General features: G+C 56.0%; 1 protein-coding gene across 1 annotated transcript in view; it reads right to left on the bottom strand.

Annotated features, from left to right (window-relative positions):
• Positions 1-24,559, bottom strand: part of NFATC1 (nuclear factor of activated T cells 1) — a 117,082-nt gene that overhangs the window by 85,914 nt on the left and 6,609 nt on the right. The window contains exons 2-3 of the mRNA XM_031658650.1: positions 20,211-21,309; positions 1,081-1,368 (exon numbers count right to left, since the gene is read on the bottom strand). Of these exons, the coding sequence (XP_031514510.1) occupies positions 1,081-1,368; positions 20,211-21,309 (1,387 nt within the window). The remainder of the gene's footprint in view (positions 1-1,080; positions 1,369-20,210; positions 21,310-24,559) is intronic.

Raw genomic sequence — 24,559 nt, 5'->3', positions numbered from 1 at the left:
CACCTGGGAGGGTGGAGACTTTAAATGTCAAACTGGCCGCTGTGCACTCAGGTGTCTCCCGCATTTCCTTGCTTCAAGCACCGACAAGGTAGGTACTAATTGGCATCAAGCACACAGGCCACAAACATCACGTTAACAGCATCTGCAAGTGCTGGTGGAAACGCCTCGCCCAGCACCCTGCCTGCTAATGCCCTGCTGCCGGCTGTTGCGCTGGCAAACAGCCATTTGTCCCTGTGGCCGCCTTCCCTCCACTATTTATCTAAATGGAAAAAAATAAAAACACGGGGCACCCTGCTGAGCACCCCTTCCGGCTTGCATCATTTCCTAAGTAACGGGGCTGGGGCACCCGGTTTTCTGCTGTTGGTGTGTGCTGGGAAAACGTCCTCTGTGTTGCTGCATGGCCTGGAGCCCTGGGGCCGGACACCCTTGCTGCTCTGTGGCTGCCAAAGCAGTGGACCCAGGGCCTGGGGCTGATGAGGTAACAGGTGAGACCGAAGAAAATGCCAACACCCATGGCTACCCGGGACCCACATCAACACCTGGGGTGCAGAGGGGGGCATGGCTCTGTGTGCAGACGCTGCCCATCCCCGGCGCGGTCACTACACACCTCCCTGGACAGCCTAACTCTATGTGGCTTTCCCCCAAGGTGAGAGCAAGGTGAGGAAGCCACACAGAGCCCAGGGAGACAGGCCTACCCCGGCAGGGACACGGCTGCCAGCCCCAGGCCCACTCTGAAAGCCACTCCTCCTCTCCTCGGGAAGCACCTTGAGCCCTGGTGCCCCCAGCACCCAAGCCCAGAGTGTGGGATTCCGCAGGGCTGGTGGGCCACAGAACTTGCATTTCTGAGGGCCCCCCACCAGGCGAGGCTGGTGCTGCTGGTGAGAACCCCAGCAGTTCAGAGGCTTTAGAGAGGGGAGAATCAACCCCCTGAAACATCCACACCACAGGCAGCATCCGTGGACACGAGAGCTGCTTTGGGCAAATCTGAAAACAAAGAGGGAGGGTCTGCACGTGTGGAAGCAGGAGGTGCTGTGCCACGCTCCCATTCCAGCTCAGGGGCGGTGAGCAGCCGCCCAGGACTAACCACGACATAGCATTCGGCTGGCCTGGCTGGGCGAGTCTGCGGTTTCAGCACAGTTAGCTGTGGCTCTAAAGTTACTTTTGGACCAAAACAGCAAGTGGCGTGCGAGTCTGGCCTCGGTGCCTACCTGCACGATGGGGTGTCCTCCAGCCGACGCCTTCACGGCCCCCCGGCTGCCCTCCGTCTCGTAGTGGGCTCGGTGGTGGGACTTGGGCTGCACCTCAATCCGAAGCTCGTACGGGCCCGAGTGGGATGGCAGCTGCCAGTCCAGGGCGGGCAGGGTTGGGCTGGAAGGGAACAGAGCAGAGGAGGCGTTTAGCGCCACACGGACCTCACCCGGGCCACACGTGCCGCACTCAGCCATCACCATCTTGGGTGGACACTTCCTCAGTGAGCGCACATTCTACACGGAGATGGACAAGCCCGTGTCGACGCGATGCTTACTCATCATGACCCGTGGCCATGGCCCGGCCAGTTCTCTAAGATGGAAACATTTTCCAAGCACAACCTTAACACACTTCTCTTCCTTCGTGACAGGCTTCTATCAGTTACTTAACCCTCCAGTAAGACAGGTTTTAGAACTCATTGAAAATCTTTTTTAAAATCTAAGAGGTACAAGCTGTGGTCTAAGAACAAGGAAGCTCAAACCTCTCCTTGCTATGAACCAGCTGTGCGGCTGCTGTTGGACAGGTGACTAACTGGGCCCTTCATAAAATGGTGGGTTTGGAAGACGTGGTGTGTGAAAGACCACCAGCCCCCAGATTCCATGATTGCTGCAAAATGAACAGAAGGGCCTGAGGGCCAGGAGGAGGAACCGGGCATCCATGGAGGGCAGTGAGAGAAAACGCAGCAGGGCGGGGTGCGACAGTGACGGCTTTGGGAGCCTGCTGGTTACTGTGCACAGAGGACACACGCCGCATGACGCGGCGGGTGACAGGTGCCGGGTCTGTCCTCAGAGCCCATGGCTCAGCTGGGGGCTCCACGGCCCCTGTCCTTTCAGGAGATGAATGTTTGGTGTGAAAGGCTAAGGTGAGGTCCTGCCTGTGACCTCGGCCTGAGGGTCTTCCCAACTGTGTTCTGTAGGAGGCCCAGGTGGACTGTCTCAGCATTCCTGGGGGCCACACCGTGCACCCAAGGGGTTCTCGCATCTAGGGAGTGGCCTGCCCCCACGCAGCACCATCCACGCAGGCACCACCTTCCACCCCATGCAAGAGGCCGGCGCTTCTGCCATCAGAGTCCGTTTCTGGGAGGCCCAAGGCTCTGTGGCCGCTGCAGCCCTGGACCAGCCTCCTCTTCCACTCAGTCTGTCTCCTCAGCACTGCCTGCTGCAGGGGCCAAGGCAGGCGGAGGATGCGGTGGGACCCTCCCTGGACCAGCACTGCTCAACAGATCAGGTACAACACCCTGCGTGGGCAGAGCCAGCCCAGGGCCCAATGACCGTCCTCACCGCTATGTGGGCAGAGACCCAGGGCCCGCCGACCGTCCTCACCACCGTGTCGGCACAGCCAGCCCAGGGCCCAACGACTGTCCTCACCGCTATGTGGGCAGAGACCCAGGGCCCGCCGACTGCATTGTGGGCTGGGGCCCCTGAGGTCACCCTCCACACAGGGCCTGTGACTCCCCCATCTTCAGAACCAGCCCCTCTGCCAGGACTCAATTATCGCCTAGAGCTGCTGACCGTCATTCTATGTCCGTTTTAAGTACAAGCCACAGAGACATGGGACACGCAGGCAGCTTCTTGGGAAGGGCAGGTTCCGTGCGATGCAGGCTCAGAGCAGGGGCATCTGCGAGTTCAAGGAAATTGCCTCCCGAGCCCCCAGAAGGCCCCCACACCTCAGGACACACTGTGAACCCAAAGTGACCTACAAACAAAACAAGGGCGGGACACGGTGGCTCACGCCTGTAACCCCAGCACTTTGGGAGGTTGAGGTGGTGGGATCACGAGGTCAGAAATTGAGACCATCCTGGCCAACATGGTGAAACCCCATCTCTGCTAAAAATACAAAAATTAGCCAGGCATGGTGGCGGGTGCCTGTAGTCCCAGCTGCTTGGAGGCTGAGGCAGGAGAATTACTTGAACCGAAGAGGCAGAGGTTGCAGTGAGCCGAGATCGCGCCACTGCACTCCAGCCTGGGCGACAGAGCGAGACTCCATCTAAAAACAGCAGCAGCAGCAGCAGCAGCAGCAAAAACCAAGGCCAGTCGCAGTGGCTCACGCCTGTAATCCCAAAACTTTGGGAGGCCAAGGGGGACGGATCACTTGAGCTCAGGAGTTCAAGACCAGCGTGGGCAACATGGTGAGACCCCATCTCTACAAAACAAACAAAAAATAAAAACATGAGCAGCATGTGGTGCACATCTGTGGTCCCAGCCACACAGGAGGCTGAGCGGGGAGGATCCCAGCCACACAGGAGGCTGAGCGGGGAGGACTGCCTGAGCTGGGGGAGGTTGAGATGGCGGTGAGCCAAGATCGCATAGGCTTCAGCCTGGGCAACAGGGCAAGACTCTGACTCAAAACAAACAAAATAAAAACAATGGACAGAAAAGACTGCTTTAAAGAGAAAAGCCCAGGAGGCTGCTTGAATGGAATCAAACACATAATTTTAAAAAATACGAACACCTAAAATGTTCCTTAACAAGACTACATATTTTGTGACACTGGAAGCTTCATAGTAATTTGAAAACTTAGAAATAGATTTATACAAAGATGCACCTGGCAGGCTCACCACCCACCTCCGCTCTGTGGGGTTTTGGGCTCTGCGGGTGCCCAGTGGACCCCGACAGCCACGACCGCTTCCCTGACAGAGGAATCTCCAAGACGCAGCTTCGCGGGCTGCACTGTCCGAGCTCTTTCCCACGGGAGGTGATCAGCACGGACGCCCAGCATCCGCTAACGCTGCCAGGTGGAAGGAAAGGCGGCTGGACCCAGGGCTCCGCACAGGAAGGACAAGAGCCTCTAGAGAAAGGCTTCCCTGCACAGAGCTCGGGGCCAGCTGTGAGTCTCTGGGGAAGGGAGAGGGGGCAGCTGCAGGGCTGGGCAATGAAGGGCCCCTCTGCAGCGGCCACACCCACTCCTGGACAGGCAGGCACCAAACAAAGTCGTGGATGGCGCGAGGCGGCGCCTGTCTCAGGTGCCTTGTACCTATCTTTTTCTATGAATTGAAAAAGCAACAAATAAAACGCAAAATTCACAGCCGGGTGCGGTGACTCACGCCTGTAATCCCAGCACTTTGGGAGGCCGAGGCAGACAGATCACCTGAGGTCAGGAGATCAAGACCATCCTGGCCAACATGGTGAAACCCCGTCTCCACTAAAAATATAAAAATTAACTGGGCGCGGTGGCGGGTGCCTGTAGTCCCAGCCACACTGGAGGCTGAGGCAGAATTGCTTGAACCCGGGAGGCGGAGCTTGCAGTGAGCCGAGATCGTGCCACTGCACTCCAGCCTGGGTGACAGAGTCAGACTCCGTCTCAAAACAAACAAAAAAACAAAATACACAGTGAAAAAAACTGGGCTCACCGGATTCCCAGGAAAGTTAAGACACAGAGAAGAGACAGAGCAAGAGAGAGGAGAGAAGAGGGAAGAAAACCAGAAAAGCCACCTCCCCCACCGCTGGTCTGCTTAAAGGCAGATGCATTTCCTAAAGATGAGGTAGTCTAAACCACTCTGCAGTTGACTATTACATAAGAATAAGTTTGTGTAAACACAGCCATGTGTCACTTTATGACGGGGACACACTCTGAGAAACGTGTCCTTAGGCCATTTTGTTGTCGTGGGAACTCATGTGAACCGACTCGGTGTGGCCAGTGCACACCCCAGCCATGTGGCTCACGGCTCCCCAATACATGTCTGCACGGCGTGTGGCTGTGCTGAACACCGTGGGTGACTGCCTCACAGTGGTCAGGGTTTGTGAATCTAAACACATCTAAACACGGAAAAGGTCCAGTAAAAATATGCTCTCATGATCTCACGAGAACCCTCATACGTGAAGTCCGCCGTTGACCCGAACCGTGGTGCAGGACTGCATTTGGCTCTGGAATCGTTTGCAGATTTAGTAACACAGTGTGTGCACGGCTTAAAGCAAGAATGATTTACAAAATAAATATCATAATCCAGACAATTAAGATGATTGGTTTTGGTTGGAAATTTTCAGCATGAATTTGGCAGCTCTACAAATTTGTGTCTCTGGTTCAGACAAAAGAGCCCAAATGAGCAGGAAGGGAGCCTGCACTGCTGCGGAGACGGGGCCACTGCTGCCTATGCTCCACCCCACTCCACTCCACGTGCTTCCTTCCGGGGGATGACAGCCGGGGCAGCCGTGGGCAGGCGTGCTTCAGTGGGGGGTCTCTGACCAGCCTAGCCCTGGGAACTGCAACTTGCTTGCTGAAGCCCTGAGCTCAGGACTGAGAATAATTCCAACAACTTCAAAGTCATCTTCGACGTAAGCCAATTTTTTAAAAAAGTGACACTCAACGCAACCAAAAAAATAAAAAAAAAAAACTCCGGTGAAATTTGCATCCAACGTCTACCTGGTCTGGACGGTAACCGATGCTCACAGAGCCACAGTGTGTCTCTCTCTTTTTTTTTTTTTTTTTTTTGAGATGGAGTCCCACTCTGTGGCCCAGGCTGGAGTTCACTGGCGCCATCTCGGCTCACTGCAGCCTCTGTGTCCCAGATTCAAGCGATTCTCCTGCCTCAGCCTCCTGAGGAGCTGTGAGTACAGGTGCACACCACCACACCAGCTAATTTTTTGTATTTTTAGTAGAGATACAGTTTCACCATGTTGGCCAGGCTGGTCTCGAACTCCTGACCTCAGGTGATCCGCCCGCTTCAGCCTCCCAAAGTGCTGGGATTACAGGCGTGAGCCACCGCACCCGGCCCACTGCGTGTATTTCTATAAGAATTTTTACAAAATGATGCATCTTAACAAAATGAGATACATAATCTGGTACTTTGTCTTTTCTTTTTCTTTTTCTCTTTTTACTTCTTAGAAACAAGGTCTCGCTCTGCTGCCTAGGCTGGAGGGCAATTCTCCAACTCCTGGGCTCACGGGATCCTCCCACAGTGCTGGGGTAACAGGCACGTGTCACCATACCTGGCCTTTTTATGAAAGAAAGATCACATTTTGAGCACTTTAGCACATTCAAAAACAATTTAATCACAGCAACCCATTTACCACAAGGACCATCCTCCCTGTACTGCCGGACTCTGCTGTTATAAACGTCGGTGACACGAACATCCACACAACCAACTCCCAGGCCACACTTCCGGTCACGCCCTGAGTGCAGACCCATGGATCAGAGGCGTGACCATCTCGAGGCTCCCTGCAGGCGCCACCAAGGCCGCTGCTGGTGGGTCTGATTCACCCACCGGAGTCCGGGGCTGTGCTTGGTCTTTGCCAATGTGTTACATCAAGGCAGTTTTTTGGGCTGCTGTTTGCATCTTTACATGACAGTTAAAAACACGAGTGCAAGACTGAGAACAACACACTGTGTACAAATAATAAAAACAAACACTTCTAAACCACCAGGGTAAAACTTCTAGAATATCCCCTTGATTTATTTCCTGTTTCTCACTAAAGACACCACAGGGCCTGGCTGACCTTCCAGCCTGCCCGCCGGCCCGAGGCCTGCCCCCCACCACACAGAGGCTAGCCGTCCAGCTCCAACAACCCACCGCACAGAGACCAGCCATCCAACCTTCCCAACCCACTGCACAAAGGCCAGCCATCCAGCGCCCTCCAACCCACTGCACAGAGGCTAGCCGTCCAGCGACCCCCACCACCCACTGCACAGAGGCCAGCCGTCCAGCCCCCCCCACCCACCGCACAGAGGCCAGCTGTCCAGCCTCCACCCCCACTCATCGCACCGGGGCCAGCCATCCAGGGAGGCTCACTGTTGTGCACGTTGACAAATTGGGCAAATACTGGTCCCCCTTCCCTAGGTCTATTCCATACAATCCATAAAGTAAAACCTTGTGATTTCACAGACAATGGGACATGGGTCTTAAAAACTTTATGTGAAGGACAACATCACAGCACAGCACAGAGACACCAGACATGTGAGTACACGAAGGGCCGCAGCCCAGGGGACCCCTGCAGACATGGAGACGGTTCAGCCTCCAGGAGCCCCCACCATTCCCAGCCCATGCCGGCTTCAAGCCGAGGACCTGTTCGTCCTGAGCTCCTGCAGGGCTTCCCTGATGAGTCTGGAGAGTTGAGAAGGTACTAGGCAGAATGCAAGGCGCTGCCAGCAGGGAGCCCCTCTGGGGCCTGGGGTCAGGGCATGGCGGCTGCCATGGGGCAGCCCTGGGGGCCAGGTGGGGCACTGCCTCCCCCCAACTTCCCACGAATCTGCAATGGCTGCAGAATCAAGTTTAAAAATGCTTCTCACTGAGCCAGATGCAGGCTCCACACCCGCAGCAACACCCAGAGAGGCTGCAGCCAAGTCACGGGGGTCCGGCCTTCCCGCCCCAGCAACACTCCCCAGGACCCCTATGTTTGCTGCCCCTCTGGGGGTCCGGGGACGGTGCTGCCACGGAGGCTTCAGGTGGACACCAGGGGGCCCAGAGCTGCCAAGTCTGAGCCTCCAGGTCAAAGGGAAACACCTGCCAGGCCCTGCGAGTCCCGACACAGCTCCCACAGCAGTGCAGCTCGGGTCCTGCTGTCCTCACGCTGAGGTGGAAGTGGCGTGGGACGTGGCGTGGAGGACAGTGGCCCCCATGGCCCAGGGAGCCGGCCACACAGTCCTTTCCATGGGAGGAGCCGTTCACGCCCCTGAACCTGTGTCTCCCTCACTTGGGAGGGGCGTGAGGGATTTTTTTCAGCCCAAAGCTCACAACAGAGATGCCCTCTGTGCTGGGGTGGGGTGGAATGATCACTGTCTGATTCTAAATCGCAGGATTAATTGCTTTTTTTTTTTTTTTTTTGAGACAGGGTCTTGCTCTGTCACCCAGGCTAGAGTGCAGTGGCCTCACGGGATCCTCCCACCTAGTAGCTGGGACCACAGGCACACCACCACACCTGGCTAATGTTTATATTTTTTGTAGAGATGGGGTCTCCCCATGTTGCCCAGGGTGGTCTCAAACTCCTGGGCACCAGCGATCCTGGCGCCTTGGCCTCCCACAGCACTGGGATTCCAGGCGTGAGCTGCCACGCCAACGCACGTGGGTTATCTGTTTAAAAGGCCGGCACAGGACTCATTTATCATGGTTTATCTGTTTAAGTCTTCTACAGTTTGTTATTTGTACAACCAAAAAAGTGAGAAACTTTGCTCTCAGGTCTTGCGTCTCGGCCTCTGCCCAGCTCATCCCCTGCCCGCCTGGTGAATGGGCTTCAGTTTCCAAACAGCTGAGCCTGAGGCCCTGCCGGGTCCCTCCCCCTTAGAAAGGCCACGTCCCAGCATCTGAAAACATCCTCCTCATGAGTGGCCCCCACCCTGCCGGGGAACGATGAGAATCCCGGAATCGCGCCCTCAGCGGCAGAAGCCCAGAGCCGAGGCAGTTCCTTTGTTTAAGTAGTTTGAGTAAAATCCTTTAATTCTGATTTTCCAAGGGTTAAAGCCTGTACATGCTCATTGCTTAGGTGAAAACTGAAGGCTGCTCCTGACTCCTGCAGTTTCTAGACAGACGAAACGACAGACTCTGAACTCGGCAGGGCCACATCCGCCCACAGGACGCGACAGGAGCAGCCTAGGGAGGGCGAGGGTTCCAGGGTCCCCTTGCAGCCTCTCCTCGGCCGGCAGCCACAGGCCTCATAGCCCTTTGGTTGTGTGGGGGTTTTTCCCTTAATTAAAAGGAAAGAGAGTGAGAGAGAAAGACAGAGAGAGACAGAGAGAGACAGAGAGACAGAGAGACAGAGACAGATGGAGACAGAGAAACAGAGACAGAGACAGAGACATAGACAGAGATGGAGAGACAGAGAGAGACACAGAGAGACAGAGACAGAGGCAGAGAGACAGAGACAGAGAGAGATGGAGAGACAGATGGAGACAGAGATGGAGAGACAGAGACAGAGAGAGGGACAGAGATGGAAAGACATAGAGACGGAGAGACAGAGATGGAGACAGAGAGACAGATGGAGAGACAAAGACAGAGAGACAGAAATGGAGAGAGATGGAGAGACACAGATGGAGAGACAGACGGAGAGACAGAGACAGAGAGACAGAGATGGAGAGACACGGAGAGACAAAGACAAAGAGACAGAGAGAGACAGAGATGGAGAGACGGAGACAGAGAGAAAGAGAGAGAGACGATCGGCGCATTTCCCCGACGTAAGGCAGCCTCTGGGTCTTCTGGGCTTGTGTTTCTGGAGCTGCCCCAGGACCACACAGCAGCCAGCGGTCAGGGGCCCCGAGAAGGCCAGCCTCGCCCCGACCTGTGCCGGCAGAACTCGGCCCTGAGAAAGTGTTGCCCGCCCAGGAGAGGTCGGCCTTCCTGGAGGGCAGCCCAGAGCCGGGCCTAAAGAGGCCAGGTGGGCCCGCACACGCCGCGTTTCTCGGTGGTAGCAGTGTGGCGGCATCTGTGCGTCACTCCCAACATGATTCCCGACCCCTGGCTGGGCCTGGCCACCGGACGCAGCCTTCACCCTCCCACAGCCTGCCCCAGGGATGACCCCACAGACCACGTGGTTTTCTTCCATGACCCAAGGCAAGGCCTTTCACAAAATCCTGCCCAGCAGGCCAGGGAGTTGCGGGAGGGCTCGGCAGCCCAGGCAACCTCAGGATTTCAGGAGTCGGAGGGGGGCATGGGGGCATTGCTGTCCCACCCTGGGAGGTCACCCAGAGGCCCCGGCCTCCTGTCCAATGGGCTGGCTCCCATGCACCCCTCCCTGAAGCCAAGGCCGCCTGACCCTGAGGCCGTGGGCGGAGCCTCCTCTCCACACGGGACCCAAGCTCTGTGCCTGTGGGACGAAGGCGGCCCAGAGTGGGGCACGGGCCTCACAAGCCGGCAGGAAAGATGAGATTGGTGGACGAGAAGCAGGTGACGGGCCAGGGAGGGACCAGAAAGGCAGGGACACCCAGCCTGGCTCTCCTGCCCGCCAGGTGAGGTTCAGGATGCAGAGGCAGCCCCTCCAGTTGTCTGTGCCTTGGCCTCTTGTCCCAGGCAGTCCGGGTCCAGCCCCTTCCACCAGGACAGCGGTGCAGGCACCAACAGCCCATGGCCCACCCGCACTTCCCAGGACAGAGGTGGCCACGGGCAATGACCCTGGGGCAGGACCTGCTGTCCCCATCTGTCCTCCCCCAGGCCGGGCAAGTGGATCCCAGACTCAAACCAAAGTCAAAGCCACAGACCGGGAGCACGCAGGATCCGGGCTGTGAGGCCAGAGTGTCAAGGTTTTGTTTTAAAGGGCACATTTGAGGATTTCATAAAAACTGACGGCGTCCGCGGCTTCACCACATGGGACTGGAGCACGGCCAGCGCACAGACCCTTCCTTGTTCTTTGGAAAATCAAAGTCATCGCCTCTCTACAGGCCCCACCCCTCCCAGGCCCACCCCTGTATCTCGTGAGCCTCGAAACGGCTTTGGACACAGGACCTGCCGTCCCAGGCCCAGAAGCCCCTGACACTGTCCCCACCCCTCTATCTGCCCTGCCCTGCCCCGGACAGGTGAGAAGCTGAGCTCAAGACCCTGAACCCCCACCCCCGAGGCAGCCCCCAGCCCTCGCCCAGAGCCAAGAGCTCCCTGTGGGCCTCCTCCCAAATGTTAACATGGGGGCCAGAGCACGCTTTCTACAAAGCCCCCAATGTCAACCTTTCTCCCTCCCAGAAAAACTACACAGATGGGAGAAAGCACCTTTCCATGGCTCCCAAACATTCCTTGCAGCTCAAGGGTGGGAGGGGACATTTGGGGAGCAAAAGGAGCCCGTTGGGAACCCAAGCTCAGCGGGAACGGGGCCCCAGCACCCCTGGGCAGCAGGAACGGGACTGCGCTGTGGGATCCCAGGGCCCCGGGCAGCGGGAACGGGGCCTCACTGTGGGATCCCAGCACCCCGGGCAGCAGGAATGGTGCCTCACTGTGGGATCCCAGTGCCCCGAGCAGCAGGCCCCACGCTGAACACCCTCCCTCTCCCTCACTCCCCTGTCCTCCGGGACAGCAGCTGCTGGAGCCGGGGCCCGTTGCATCTTCTCAGGTTTATTCCGTGGCTGGAGAGCAACAGTGTGGTCCAGAGGGCGGGGAAGTCCCCTGGGCCCCCGCCACACCCCCACTATCCCCTCATCCCCAAGTTCACACCAGGGACGGGTTCCAGGCACTGCACACGCAGACTCTTCCCAGACCCCAAACACCTTCTCAGAGGTCTCCAGGGTCAGGGCCCATCTGCCATTACTCAGAGGAAGTTTTGGCAGCGAGAGGCCTCAGACTGCACTTGCCATGGATGGCTTATAAAACAAAAACCAAAACCAGAAAAGTCATATTGCACGAGTTAATGTGGGGTGGGGCACAGATCAGTCATGGAACTGATTCCGTTTCTAGTGGTGCCAAGACCGCCCGGCTCAGCGCTCAGAGTTCACTCAACCTCAGCTTGGACCTATGGGAAACCTGGGGGTTTCACAAGAAATGACCGCATTCTGGATGTTCACTGGACAGCAGCCCAGGTGAGTCACAGGTAATACTTGGAGCTACAACAAATACAGTGGCTTCTCCAATCACCTACGGGATCTTTCAAAATAGGGACGTGTCACTCTCCAAGGACTCCTGTCGTGAATGTTGCCAAAACAAAGGATGCTGAGACTCTGACGCCTGGAACCACGGAGCACCCTTGGCCCTCGGGATCAGAGGAGACCCAGCAGCAAGAGGCACCCAAGCTTCCAGCTTCACGCTCAGCTGTGAGGTTGCCACGGGGACAGGATGCAGCCCGCGGTGGCGGCACCGCCAAGAGCTGCTGCTTCAGCCCAGTAAACACGGAGTCGCTTCACATCCCTCTCCTGGTCTCTGTGCCTGCAGCATGGCTTGTGGATGGTGACCCTGCCTCGGAGCTGACACCTGGAGGCCGCTGGGCCACATGGACCTCAGAGCCCAAAGTGCTCCAATACCTGCACTGCACCTGTCCAGAACCGAAACCTGAAGGCTTGACAGCTTCTTACCCTTCCCTTGATGCCTAGAAGTTTCCACGTGGCTAGTCTCCATTTCCTCATCCACAAAAAGAGGCTGATCCCTGCTTTCCACCCCCACAGGCCCCGACACTGTGTTCCCAGGCCCCCGGGGTGGCCCTTGTCCCGCACCGCCCCTCGCAGCCAGGGCTCCAGGTGAAAGCAGACATCATCCAGGCGCTATTGCGGACGGCCCAGTCTCTGGAAACACACTCGGCCTGTCTGCCCGTGGGAGGAGGCCAGCATTGCCTTGCGATTCCTGGTCTGTGCCACGTGTCACCCTTGTGTTGGGGAACCTTTGAGTTCCAGGAACAGCGGCCTGTGCAGAGGGAGAGGAGCTGGGGTGCCCCACAAGCCTCAGAACTGCTGTGATGGGGGTCAGAGGTGGCGAAGGCACAATACTGATTCTGCACGCCATCAGACCATTATCCCTTGGACATTGCTACCACGGCTTCCAGCTGCATATGTAAACTCCATAAGCCCGCCAGAGAAACCTCCTTCCATAAGCAACCCTATTCAGCACCATTGCGGATGAGTTTCAGTTCCTTGCGCGAGGTCCCCACGGGCAAAGCCACATCACGCCACCCTCCTTCTGAGGAGCCCTCCCTTCCCCTCTGCATGAACGCCACCCGGAAACTCCCACCCCTCTTCTCCCCTTAGCACGCCAGGAAACGTCCCTCTCCTCTCTGTATATTCCCGGCCTGAAATTCCGTCTCTTTCCCTCAGAATGGCCGTACTGAAACGGTCTCTTTCCTCTCTTGTAGAAGCATTGCCGAATGTCTCTCCCTCTAGCGACGCCTGAAATTCCGCCCCTCTCTCAGAAGCATCTGAGAACGCGTCTCTCTTTCCAGCCTGAAAATGATCCCCTTCCCCTCTCTGCAGCGAATTTAACCCCTGGAAACGCCCCCTCTTTCCTCTGTAGAAGGACTGCCACTGAAATGCGTCTCCTGTGTTTCACCCCACTGGAAATGGGAGTCCGCCTCCCCTCCTCCAGCACCACAACGGAAATGCACCTGCCCAAGACAGCCCTGGTGTCACCCGGGACAGGCCTGTCTGCCACGTGAAACCCTTGGGGAGGCCACCACTGGTGGCCTCACCCCACTGTCCCACCAGGTGCTCACTGAACTCCAGCTCAACCCCAAGTTCCAGAGAGACCAGCACTGGTGTGTAACCCCACCTATACAGAAACGTTTTGTCAAGAATCCAAGAATATTAACTGTACCTGGGTGAGTCTAGTTTGAATGTAATAATCAAGTTGTCTTCCAACTTGAGACTGCTTAACCCTAGCGTAGAAGTCCCTGCTGCCCTAGAAGTTGCCGAGCACCCCACCCCGAACACCCTTCGCTGCCTGCAGCTTGTGCAGGAGCAATCCCAGGCTTTTGTCTGTGGCCTCGATGAAGGCCATCAGACTGGCACAGACACTCTCCTCCAGGCGGGCCAGGAGGCAGGCAGCTAGAAATTCCCTGTACCCAATCCCGTGAAGGGTTTCCAGCCTCTGCCGCCCCTGACACTGAGTTTCCAATGGGTATCTGAACCTCAACTCAGGTAGAAAGGAATCTCCTCTAGGTATTTCTCTAAAAGTGGCTACGGTTTCTCGGTGAGAGATGGGGCAAACGCCTGATCTCAATGATTCGACTAAAAACCCCTGGCTTGGCACTGTAACCCAGCAATTCTGAGAGGAATAGGGTCGGAGGGATTGGAAACAGGCCAGGGAGTTTGGGACTGAAAGCCCTGGATGGAAGATCTCAAGGAAGGAAGGGGTCCCATGGAATGGAATGGAATGGAAGGAATGGAATGGAAGGAATGAGGGGAGGGTGGAAGGAAGAGGAATGGAAGTTGCATGACACGGTGATGCGGCAGGCGTGGCGATATACGGCACGGTGGTGAAGATATTACGACGCATGATGCGGTTGGCTGTGGTGCGCATGATGCATTGCAGATACATGCAGGCCATTGAAGATGCGCAGATGAGGCATACGGGCAGGCATGCATGGCAGCATTATTAATGGCGGCTGGCGATAAAATGCATGGCAGATATACATGTGCATGACAGTATTATTATTACGATACGCGCGTGACAGACATGAAGGCATTATTACGCCACGGCATATCCGGATTTTGCATCAAAGCCCGCTGGTTTGTTTCATCCCTTCCAGGAACCATCAGTGCCCCTCATAATACCGAATCGGTAACGACATTCCACAGGATAAGACCAGAATAATCCAGGAATATCCATCCCAACATCCACCCGGAGAGGAACTGGCCAAAGATATCCCGCTCTCCTGCACCTCACGGTCCTTCCATCAAAACTGCTGCCAAACCCTCCAAGTGCACGCCGTGAAACCCTTTAACAGTGCAGCCAACAAAATCAACAACGGAGGGTGCCGCATGCCAAATGCTACCGCTGCTCAAGAAGTGGCAAAATGAGCTAAGACCAGGGTGCTCAGGCACCTGTGAGGATCTTCTAACGCTGGTTCCCTTCACGGGAGGCCGGGCGATCTTTGTGCTTCCGTGGCTGCGCCCCGCGACACCATCGGCCAGCCCCGACTGGGCCTGACCCTGGCTCCTCAGCATCTGGTATGGAGAGCAGAAGGCTGTCCGGGCCAAGGCTCCCGGCGACACCTGCCCCTGCCCCTGCATGGTGCGGCCGGAGGCTGAGCCGGCCCCGGGAGCCCGTCCGGTGCACGGCGGCCCGGCTGTGCCGGCCCGTTTCATCACGCAGCACAGAGTCCAGTCCTGCCGGTTGTGAATGGGATGCCCCGGCAAGCGGGCCTCAGCCATATTTGCACAGGCTCTGCATGCATGTGGGGAAACCCGGCCACCCCACCTCCTGCCAGCGTCTCCATCAACAATCTCCCAGCCCCTGTAACCCAAAGGTAGGAAGGCAGGTACTAAGCCCCGTTCCCAGGACCGGGCCAAGGACAGATTCCAACATCACTGTTCTGCAGAGGAGCAGGACGACCCACAGCAACAAGCGAGGACAGCCCGCCACCACCATCTCCCTCGGCCACAGCCCATCTCCCCAGAGCATAGCTCCATTTCCACCTCTTTCCACGTCCCCACCTCCCACCCGCCAGCTGAGACTCTGGGACTGTCCCCAGCCAGCACACCTGCTGGGCCCTGCCCACACAAAGCCCCATCACCTGTGAGGCACATGGCCAAATGCCTCGCACCTCTCAGAGCCTGCCCAGCACAAACGCAGGAGGACTTGAGACTCCTTAGGGTCTGGCATGTGCCGCCAGGTTGCATAGTTTACGAGGCCCAAATCCAGTCCCAAAACAGCAGGGCAGGCTGCCGGGGATGCCCTGCTTCGTGGCGTGGTGGGAACCAGGACAGGGCGATGGTTTGAGGGTTGGCTGCACCGTAACAGGTAGCTCTCTGGAAGTGGAGGGCTTGCGAGATGGTGGAAGCCGTCCTGAATATTCCAGCCCATGCCAGCGTTTTACAAACTGGCGGGGCAACTGGACAAATCTTCGGCTTCTTTTGTTAACTCGCCTTTCCAGGAGGTGAGCAGAAGTGGAAGCTCTGAAGAATCACAGCCACCACTTGGCCGGTCCTGCTGGCGTGCTGGAATGGCAACGCCTGAGAATACACCACCATCACGCCAAAGGGTCCACAACAGTTCAGGGACATTATACCACATCCAAATTGGCAGATGTTCACTGGCATTTGAGTTCTCTCAAAAGCCAAATTGCCCTCTAATGATCTTCAAGCCGGGAATTGAACCCCTGATGGGTTTTGTCGGCCAGGGCGAGCAAAGGCATCGCATGTAGAAATCACCACGAGCCCAGAGGACTCCGTTCCAGCAGGGCCACAGCCTCACCAGCCACGCGCTGGGCTTCATGATCTTTCCAAATTCTACAAACCTTGAAATTGATACCACAACGCTTAGGGTGAAAGTTTCCCTCAGGCCTTTGAACCACCATGCATAGCAAAACGACTTGACATGTTGCACTTCAATATTGTGTGCCCAAACCAAATCAAATGTCTAAAATAAAAGAGGTTTTGTTGTTTGTTTTGGAGACAGGGCCCTGCTCTCACCCAGGGCCAGAATGGCAGGGCGCTTGACCAGCCAGCGAAACCCCCAGCCTCCTGGTTCTGCCAGATTCTGCCTCAGCCTCTTATAGTTTATGGAAGCTCACCACTAATTTTAAAATTTTTAGTAGAAGGATGGCTGGGAATTGGAACAGGCTATTCTGAACTGACTCTTCAGATTCACCTGCTCAGCCTCCAAAGTGCCGGGACAGCAGGTGGAGCTATCATGCCTGTCAGGTGATCTGACATACAGATGGCTTGAAATGAACCACCAGCTACTTAGATCAATGAAACCAAGCAGGTTTCAAGTGGGGCAATCGCTCATTAGCTTCCATTATCCTTCTCAGAAATTTTTTCTTTTAAACATTCAGCTCACAGGCACAGCCAGAAACTGACCAAGTGGCCAGTGGTGTTCACGCCAACCCAGCACCGGAGAGTTCGAGGGCAGGGACTCATGGTCAGAGATCAGAACATCCTGGCATGTGTTTAACCCTGCCTCTGCCAAAAATCAGGCCAGTGGGAGGGCAAGCTGCAGTCCGTTACCCTGGAGGCTGAGGCAGAGCCTATGGAACCTGGAGTGAGCCAAGGAGATCAGCCGGAATGTACCCAGCCTCAAGGAGTTTACCCTGCCCTAAAATAAAAGGAAATAAATAAAGAAACAAATGGAAGAAAGAAAGAATGAATGGAACAGGAAAAGTTCAAATCTTTAAAAGCCACCATCTGAGAACCACTATTTATAAACAATGCCACTATATCACCATGCACTCACTTCTGGCTCTCCAGACGCAGCCCCGCTAAATACCTCGCACTTAACGCACACGGAAAGGTGCCCCGGTCGCGATCACCGGCCATTATCCCTGGAAAGCGCAGAAGAAACCTCTTTCTGATGCCAGAATTCACAGCTTAAGATTCTAATTTGTAGGGCTCTGGCAGGCCTGTGGTTCCGGTGCCAGTCCTCCCAAGCTTTGACAACAGACACATCATTCCGCTGAGCTCCAAAATAGCTCCAAACTCTAAAACTACCAAGGTTCTATCACCTACTCTTACTAACTTCACAAACATTTTCATTGCTTCAATTGTAGCAAGAATTCAGCATTGTTCTTTGACCACTGTGGGCCTCTCAGAGGCTCTGCATAGGACTGGGTGCCACAGGTACTCAACAAGCAACAAAAGGCCTCAAAGGACAACAACCCTGGAAGGTCCCCAGGAAGGATGCACACAGCACACTTTCCACTAGAAAGCTCCTTCTGGCATAAGAACAGGATTAACGGAGCAGCAGTTCTCTACCACGACGGGGAGAAGATGGGCATGTTGTACATTCTCCATCCCAAACTTTGGAGATAATTAAAAATACAACTTTCTAGTTGCACAGCCCGAGATCCTGGTGACGTTTTCCACGCTGGCCGGAGCTGCTGCGTGTGACCAACGGAGAGGCATTCCTGGGGAAGGAAGTCTGGCCCCTCCACCTTGCTGGTAAAAAACTTAACATTTCATCTCTGCTGTGGCTTCCAGCTGCCCCGGGGCACCCGCTGACGAGGTCGCTTGGAAACAGAGCACAAGGAACCAGGAAACATATTTTGATGTGGAACCAGAACAGTGGGAAAAGGTTAACTGCAAACCCCAGAAGCGAGTGTGGGACATACTTACCGAGCTTTGTTTGTGTTAACGCTCAGAAATGTTTCAGGCATCACACCTAACCGGGCACTCTGCAGCCAGGAGATAAAGCTAACAGGGTCACATGGCCACGGAATTCTTGCTGAAACTCCCAAGCAGAGGGAAAAAACAGCCTCCTATACTTTCCAACCTCCACACCAAACAGGCCCAAGGGTGGGCAGGAGGGGCCGTGCCCACCAGAACATGATGTCCCTGTGGACACCTCGCCACCCAGGAGACGGAGAAGGAACCAGGACGAGCTTGTGCTTTCAAAGGCTGCCTGCCATTTTTACTGGGACCGTAACACTGAGGCTGAGGGCCAAACGGTGTTCCCCGCAAACTCACATAATGGAGTCCTGCCCAGTGTGGGACTGTGTCTGGGAGATGGTCCTTACAGAGCAATGAAGTTCAAATGAGGCTACCAGGGTGGCCCCAACCCAGCAGGACCAGTGTCCTCATGAAAGGGGACATCTGGAAACAGACATGCACGGGGGACGGCGAGATAGGAGTCATGGGGAGAAGACGGCGGCTCCGAGCCAGGGAGACAGGCTGGGCAGATGATCCCTCACAGCCTCCAAAAGAAAGCCCCGATCTTGGCTTCCAGTCTCAGAACCCTGAGAGAAAATCTTCCTGCTGGGAAGGCCACTCGTCCGCGGGACCTTGTCAGGGCAGCCCCAGGAAACAAACACGTGGGGTTCACCCAAAGGTTCACCACTGCGTTATGTCCCAGTTACACCTCGACAACATCACTCTTCCCTTATCCCACCAGTTCAGTCAAGTTCACGGTGATGGACGACTTTGTCACCGTGGAGACCATGAAGCGCAGTGTACGTGACCATGTGCTGGAGAGTCAGTGCCACGGCGCTTTTACTTTTACTTACACGATGACAGTGATAGTACGGCAGAGGCAGAAACAGTTCTTAAATTTTCCCAATGCCTCCCACTGGATGGGATTTTTATTGTAAATTCAATCCAGGTCCTGACATAGGCTCGTTGTGATAACCTAGAATATGCCAGCCTTTTAAACCTTAAAGTATTGAAAACAGAAGTTGGGATAGAAAGGTCTTGACTGCAAGTCAAGAAGAACCAGTGGTGATCCTTGCTTTCTCTCGAAACCTCAGCTGACCACGATTCTAAGTATCATACCAGCAGAAAGGCAGATCAGCCATCCGGCTGCTCAAAACACTGTCAGCTCTCACACTGTTCCTTTGACACAAGCCTTCAGGGAGGTTTAGGTGGGTTCGTTCCCAGCCTGGAGGAGCGTCACCTGCTTGCAGCTCTAATTCTGAGACCAGAGCAGAGACGGGTCCTCCCAGAGCACCCTCACTGCCTGCCTTCCTCACCCTGCAGGCATGGGGGCTGCACCTGCCCTCCCTGCCGCCTGGTCTCGCCTCCCGAGTGCTCACTAATAAAAAAGGAGTAGGGGGTGGGGAATGGGGAAGAACGAAAAAAAAACAACAGGAAAACACCCAGTCTGGAATGCCCCGGGCTGCGCGTGGCAAACGCCTCTTCCTGAGGATACAGCGGCAGCCCTGACGTCACGGGCCACGGGGCACTGCCCTCGACCGCCTGTGCGGACGTTTTCGTGCCTCAGATAAAAATCCCGGAGCAGAAAGCACTCTCAGGGGCCACTCGCAGCCCACCTGCTGGGAAAGCTGTTTCGTTAGAGATAAAAACACCCGCCTGGTTAAGTGGACCCAGCGGAGTCCCAGCAGCCCCTCACACCGTTAAAAAGAAAAACCAACAACCTGGGACCCAAAGAAGGAGGCGCGTGAGCTCCCCCAGCCTGATGCCGCAGCCAGCGTCTCCGGGGAGCAGGAGGCCGCGCTGTTCCGAAGCGCGGGCTGGGGGCTCCGGGGCACTGCGGAGCTGCGGTCCCATCTGCACCCGAGGCAAGGCTGGCAATTACAGCGGGGGAGGAAGCGGGAGCAGCCGGCGGCCACCGCGGGGGGCCGGCACGTGCAATTCCCCGAGGAAGACACTGCGCGTGCGTGAGCCCGCCAGAGGCGCGGATGGCGTCTCCCGGAATTCCCACGTGGAAGCCCTGACCGCCAGCAGCGCCGCCCTCTTAGAAATGGGTGTTTGCAGAGACAGATGAGCAGGGCCCTGATCGGAGAGGACTGGAGACTTCAGACGGGAAACGCGCAGACGGAGGCAGGGGCGAGGCGCCCAGGGAAAAGGCCGCAGGAAAAGGGGGCAGACGTGGGGAGACGTTCCCTCCCGGCTCCATGAGGAGCCCACCTGCCCACCCAGGCCCCAGACACCGCCACCCCGCCCACCGCCGCCCCGCCCCTCCCGGCCCCGCCCCGCCCCACCCCACGCCGCCCCTCCCCGCCCCGCCCCTGCCGCCAGCTCACCTCATGTAGGACGCAGGGGACAGGGGCTTGGGCTTCGCCCACTGGTATGGGTGCTGCGGCACCGCCAGGTACTGGTCGCAGAAGCCGCCCTTCCTGATGTGCTGGAAAGAGGAGAAGTCTTCGGGCGCGAAGTCGGCCGGGGGCGGGGGGCTGCCCAGGTCCTCCCCGACGGGCTCCACCTTGAGCGCCACCGAGGGCGGCTGCTCCAGGGTGGTCTTGCGGGACTTGACAGGGACGCCGTCACCCAGGTCCAGGCTGCTGTCAGTGGTCAGCGCGTTGATGGCGGCCACGATGGCCGAGCTGGTGTACTGGGTGGTGTTGCCCAACCACGAGTCGTCGGTCACGCTGACCCGCGGGGAGCCGTGCGGGGACGGCGTGGGCGAGTGGTGGGGTGAGTAGGGCGGCTGCCGGCCGTTGAGGCTGTACTTCCTCTTGTTGCACGGGGACGCGGGCCTGGAGGAGCGGGCACCCAGCCAGCTCTCCTCAGTGACGCTGGCGCGGGGCGAGGTGGAGGGGGAGTGCCGCGGGGAACCCAGCAGCGTGCAGGCCCCCAGCCCGCGGGGAAAGCCCTCCTCAGGGTCCGTGGTCTTGGGAGACACGCAGGGAGACTGCCATGGCGACGTCTGGGGGGACGCGTACGGGTACGAGTAGTTGGACTCGTAGGAGGAGGCCTCTGAGTTGCAGCTGCGGGAGGACAGGCTGCTGGCCGGGCTCAGGCACGAGGGGTCTCTGTAGGCCTCCAGGCTGGGCAGACTCAGCGTGGCCGTGGAGGGGGACCGTTTGGAGCTGGGGAGGACGTCTTCCACCTCCACATCGTGGAAAAACTGGTTGTTGTTGTGGTACAGACCCAAGCATGAGGTTATCTCAATGCGAGGACTCTCCAGGGCAGGGGCCCCATCTGGCCTGGCGTGGCCGGAGGAGAGGAAGTAGCCCGTGGGCCCACCGTCCAAAGCTGCTCCGTACCCCGAGGGGTGATCCGCCGGCGGGACGATGCCCGGTGGGGAGGTCTGAAGGTTGTGGCATGGGGCCGGCAGGGTAGAGTGTGCTGTGGGGAGCGGCAAGGCAGGGCTGACATTGGAGGACGCATAGCCATAGTGTTCTAGAGAGAAAAAGAAGCAGATGGTGGCATGAGGGGCTGGGCATCACAAAGCAGAAACCCATGACCTCAGGGCAGCCGGCAGCCCCTGGCCTTGACGAACGGCTGGGGGGGCCTCAGACCCCACGGAGCGGGCCTCTGCCAATGCCCTGAGACTACACTGCCCGACAGCTCCAGGCCACTTGGAGTAACAGGTCCCCATGAGCCCCTCGCTGCCCACCTCCCCTCCTCCCCCAACAGCAGCACAAGCCCCCGAACGTCCCTCCCAGACAGAGGCAGCCGAGTCCTCACCAGTTCCACTCTTCATTCAAAAACCACCTTCCCGAACCACCCCATCTTCATTTAAACCCCAAACTCAACACGTGGGCCCTCCTTCTCTAGTTTATTTTTTCTCCTAAATACGTATCATAATCTAACAGCATGTTTTTACTCATTCATCTCACACTGTCATCTCTTTGACAAACAGAAACCTAAGTTCCATGAAGGCAGAACATTTGGACGTCTTAGTCTATTCTGGCTCACCACTGTTTTCAGAGCCAAAGACTGTGCCTGGCACATAAAGTGTGTTCAATTTGTTTAATGGATAAATGGTTGGTGGGTGAGTGGACAATGGACTATGGACAGACAGGTAAATAAACTGATGGATGGATCATGATGGACATGGTGGGTGAGGGGATGATGGGTAGATGGAGGGTAGGTGGGTGGATGGATGGTGATGGACAAACAAGGGAGGAATGAAGGATGAAGAGATGGGCTATGGATGGGTGGATGGGTGGGTGGATGAATGGATGGATGATGGATGGATGGACAGGTGATGGATGAATGATGGATTGGGGATGGAGGCATGATAGATAACTGGTGGATGCATGATGGATGAATGGATGGTGATGGATGGATGGATGAGGAATGGGTGAGTAAACGACGGATGATGACGACGGATGGATGAATAATGATGGATGCACGATGGCACGGATGGATGGGGAATGGAGAAATAATGGATGGATGATGGATGGATGATGATGATGATTGTGATGGATGGATAGGGAATGGAGGAATAATGGATGGATGATGATGATGGATGGATGGATAGATGGATGAGTAGATAGGGAATGGAGGAATAATGGATGAATGATGGATGGATGGATAATTGATGGATGATGATGGACGGATGGATACGGAATGGAGGAATAATGGATGGATGAGGACGGATGGATGAGGAATGGAGGAATAATGGATGGATGATGGATGATGATGATAGATAGATGGATGGATGGAATGGAGGAATGATGGATGGATGGATGATGATGATGGACGGATGGACAGATGGATGGATAGGGAATGGAGGAATAATGGATGGATGATGGAAGATGGATGGAAGGAATAGATGGAATGGAGGAATAATGGATGGATGATGCGTGGATGATGATGGATAGATGGATGATGGATGGATAGGGAATGGAGGAATAATGCTTTGATGATGCATGGATGGTGGATGGGTAGGTGGATGGATGGATGGATGGATGTGTTTTAGATCTAAGGACCTAGAGATGTTAACAGATTTTAATAGGCTTATCACTGTCAAGGTGCCCTCATCACCAGCTACAAAGAAAACTCCTCAAGGATTGGATGAAAACACAGACTCTGAAATCCCCCTCACGGAGATTCTGAAACTGGCTCATGTCCTAGGAATCCATCTTTTAGAACAAAACAGAAGATTCCGGTACACAGCTAATTCTAAGGATCATTATGTGTTAATTACACTCAAAATATTTTTTAAAATCATTATTAGGGAAATTAGTAATTTTAACAGGAAAGATGTGCTTCTGGATTTCTGATTTGAAAAGACTTTATGACATCTTGGAACCTCATGATTACATGCCTGGAGATGGGTATTCCCAGGCCTCTAAATAATACAAACAAGCACATGGAAATCCTATATTCATCTCCTGGTGCAAATGCACTGGCTGGAAGATTTTTATTCAAGGACAGTACTGTCTTTCCGCTAAGTTGTGGTTCAGAAACCAACAAGGATAAATGCCAAGAAAATCGAGGGTCTCAAAATACCAATCCAAACCCCACTGTATTTACTAACAGAAATGGTTCTAACGCGCAGATAGGTGGGAAACACGGCATGGCGGCCTGGTAAGAGGACACACTGTGGCCTCAATGCCAGGAGTCACAGCTGCCTTCTGGAAATTCCAGACACTCAGGGGCCAGAGCTGTGACAAAGAGAAAGAAACAGAACTGCGATGGAGCCACACCTCACAGGTGTGACCAGAAGCTCTCAGGGGTGGGAGCTGAGACCTGCTCAGGACGTCTTTGTACGGGAAGGGCCCCTTAGCTAAGGCTGAGCACCTTGGGGATGGTGCTAGCCAGGCCCCAGTCCTGCCTTCCCCATCATAAAGAAATGCCCTCAAGAGGATGGGAGCCACGCAGTCTCCTGCACCCAAGAGAGAACAGGAATTGTCAATAAATCCAGGAGGTGGCCAGGCACGGTGGCAGCTCACGCCTGTAATCCCAGCACTTTGGGAGGCCGAAGGGGCAGATCACTTGAGGTCAGAAGTTCGAGACCAATCTGGGCAACATGATGAAACCCTATCTCTACAAAAAATACAAGTAGCCAGGCAAGGTGGCGCGCGCCTGTAGTCCCAGTTACTCGGGAGGCTGAGGCAGCAGGATCGCTTGAGCCCGGGAGGTGAAGGTTGCAGTGAGCTGCGATCACACTACTGTACTCCAGCCTGGGTGACACAGCAAGACTTTGTCAAATCAATAAATCAATCAATAAGGAGGTCTTTCTTTTCCCAGAGCCACAGGCGGGGCCTGGGGTGGAGCTGGAGCTGGGCATCCTGACGCCAATGCCAGCATCCAGCCTGGCCTCTGGTCAGGACACACACACCATCCCTGGGGGCTGCCCCAGCCGCGAAACGCCAGTGCTGGGACTGACCACCCGTGTTCACCGGCATCCACTGGGCCCCCCATACTCCACGCCACGCTCCATGCTCACTGGACACTTCAGGCAAACACCAGGCTCCAATGCTAAAACTTCGGCGACCATCTTTCTAAAAATGGAGCTGGAAAGCAGCTTCCTGGAGAAGGTGAGGCTTCCAAGGAGAATTTGAAGTCCTCCCATCTGCTGGTGATACCTGGGGGGCTCTGGGCCAGGCAAGCGGTAGCCCTCTGAGCGCTCCGCCTGGGCGTCACAGTGGCCCCTCCGTGGCCCGTGCAAAGCTCCTGAGCCGGCTGCGTCAGACCC

The sequence above is a fragment of the Papio anubis genome, chromosome 19, assembly GCF_008728515.1.
Source record: "Papio anubis isolate 15944 chromosome 19, Panubis1.0, whole genome shotgun sequence".
NCBI lineage: Eukaryota > Metazoa > Chordata > Mammalia > Primates > Cercopithecidae > Papio > Papio anubis.
Note: the sequence above shows the minus strand (reverse complement) of the source record. Positions and strands in the feature narration are given on the sequence as shown.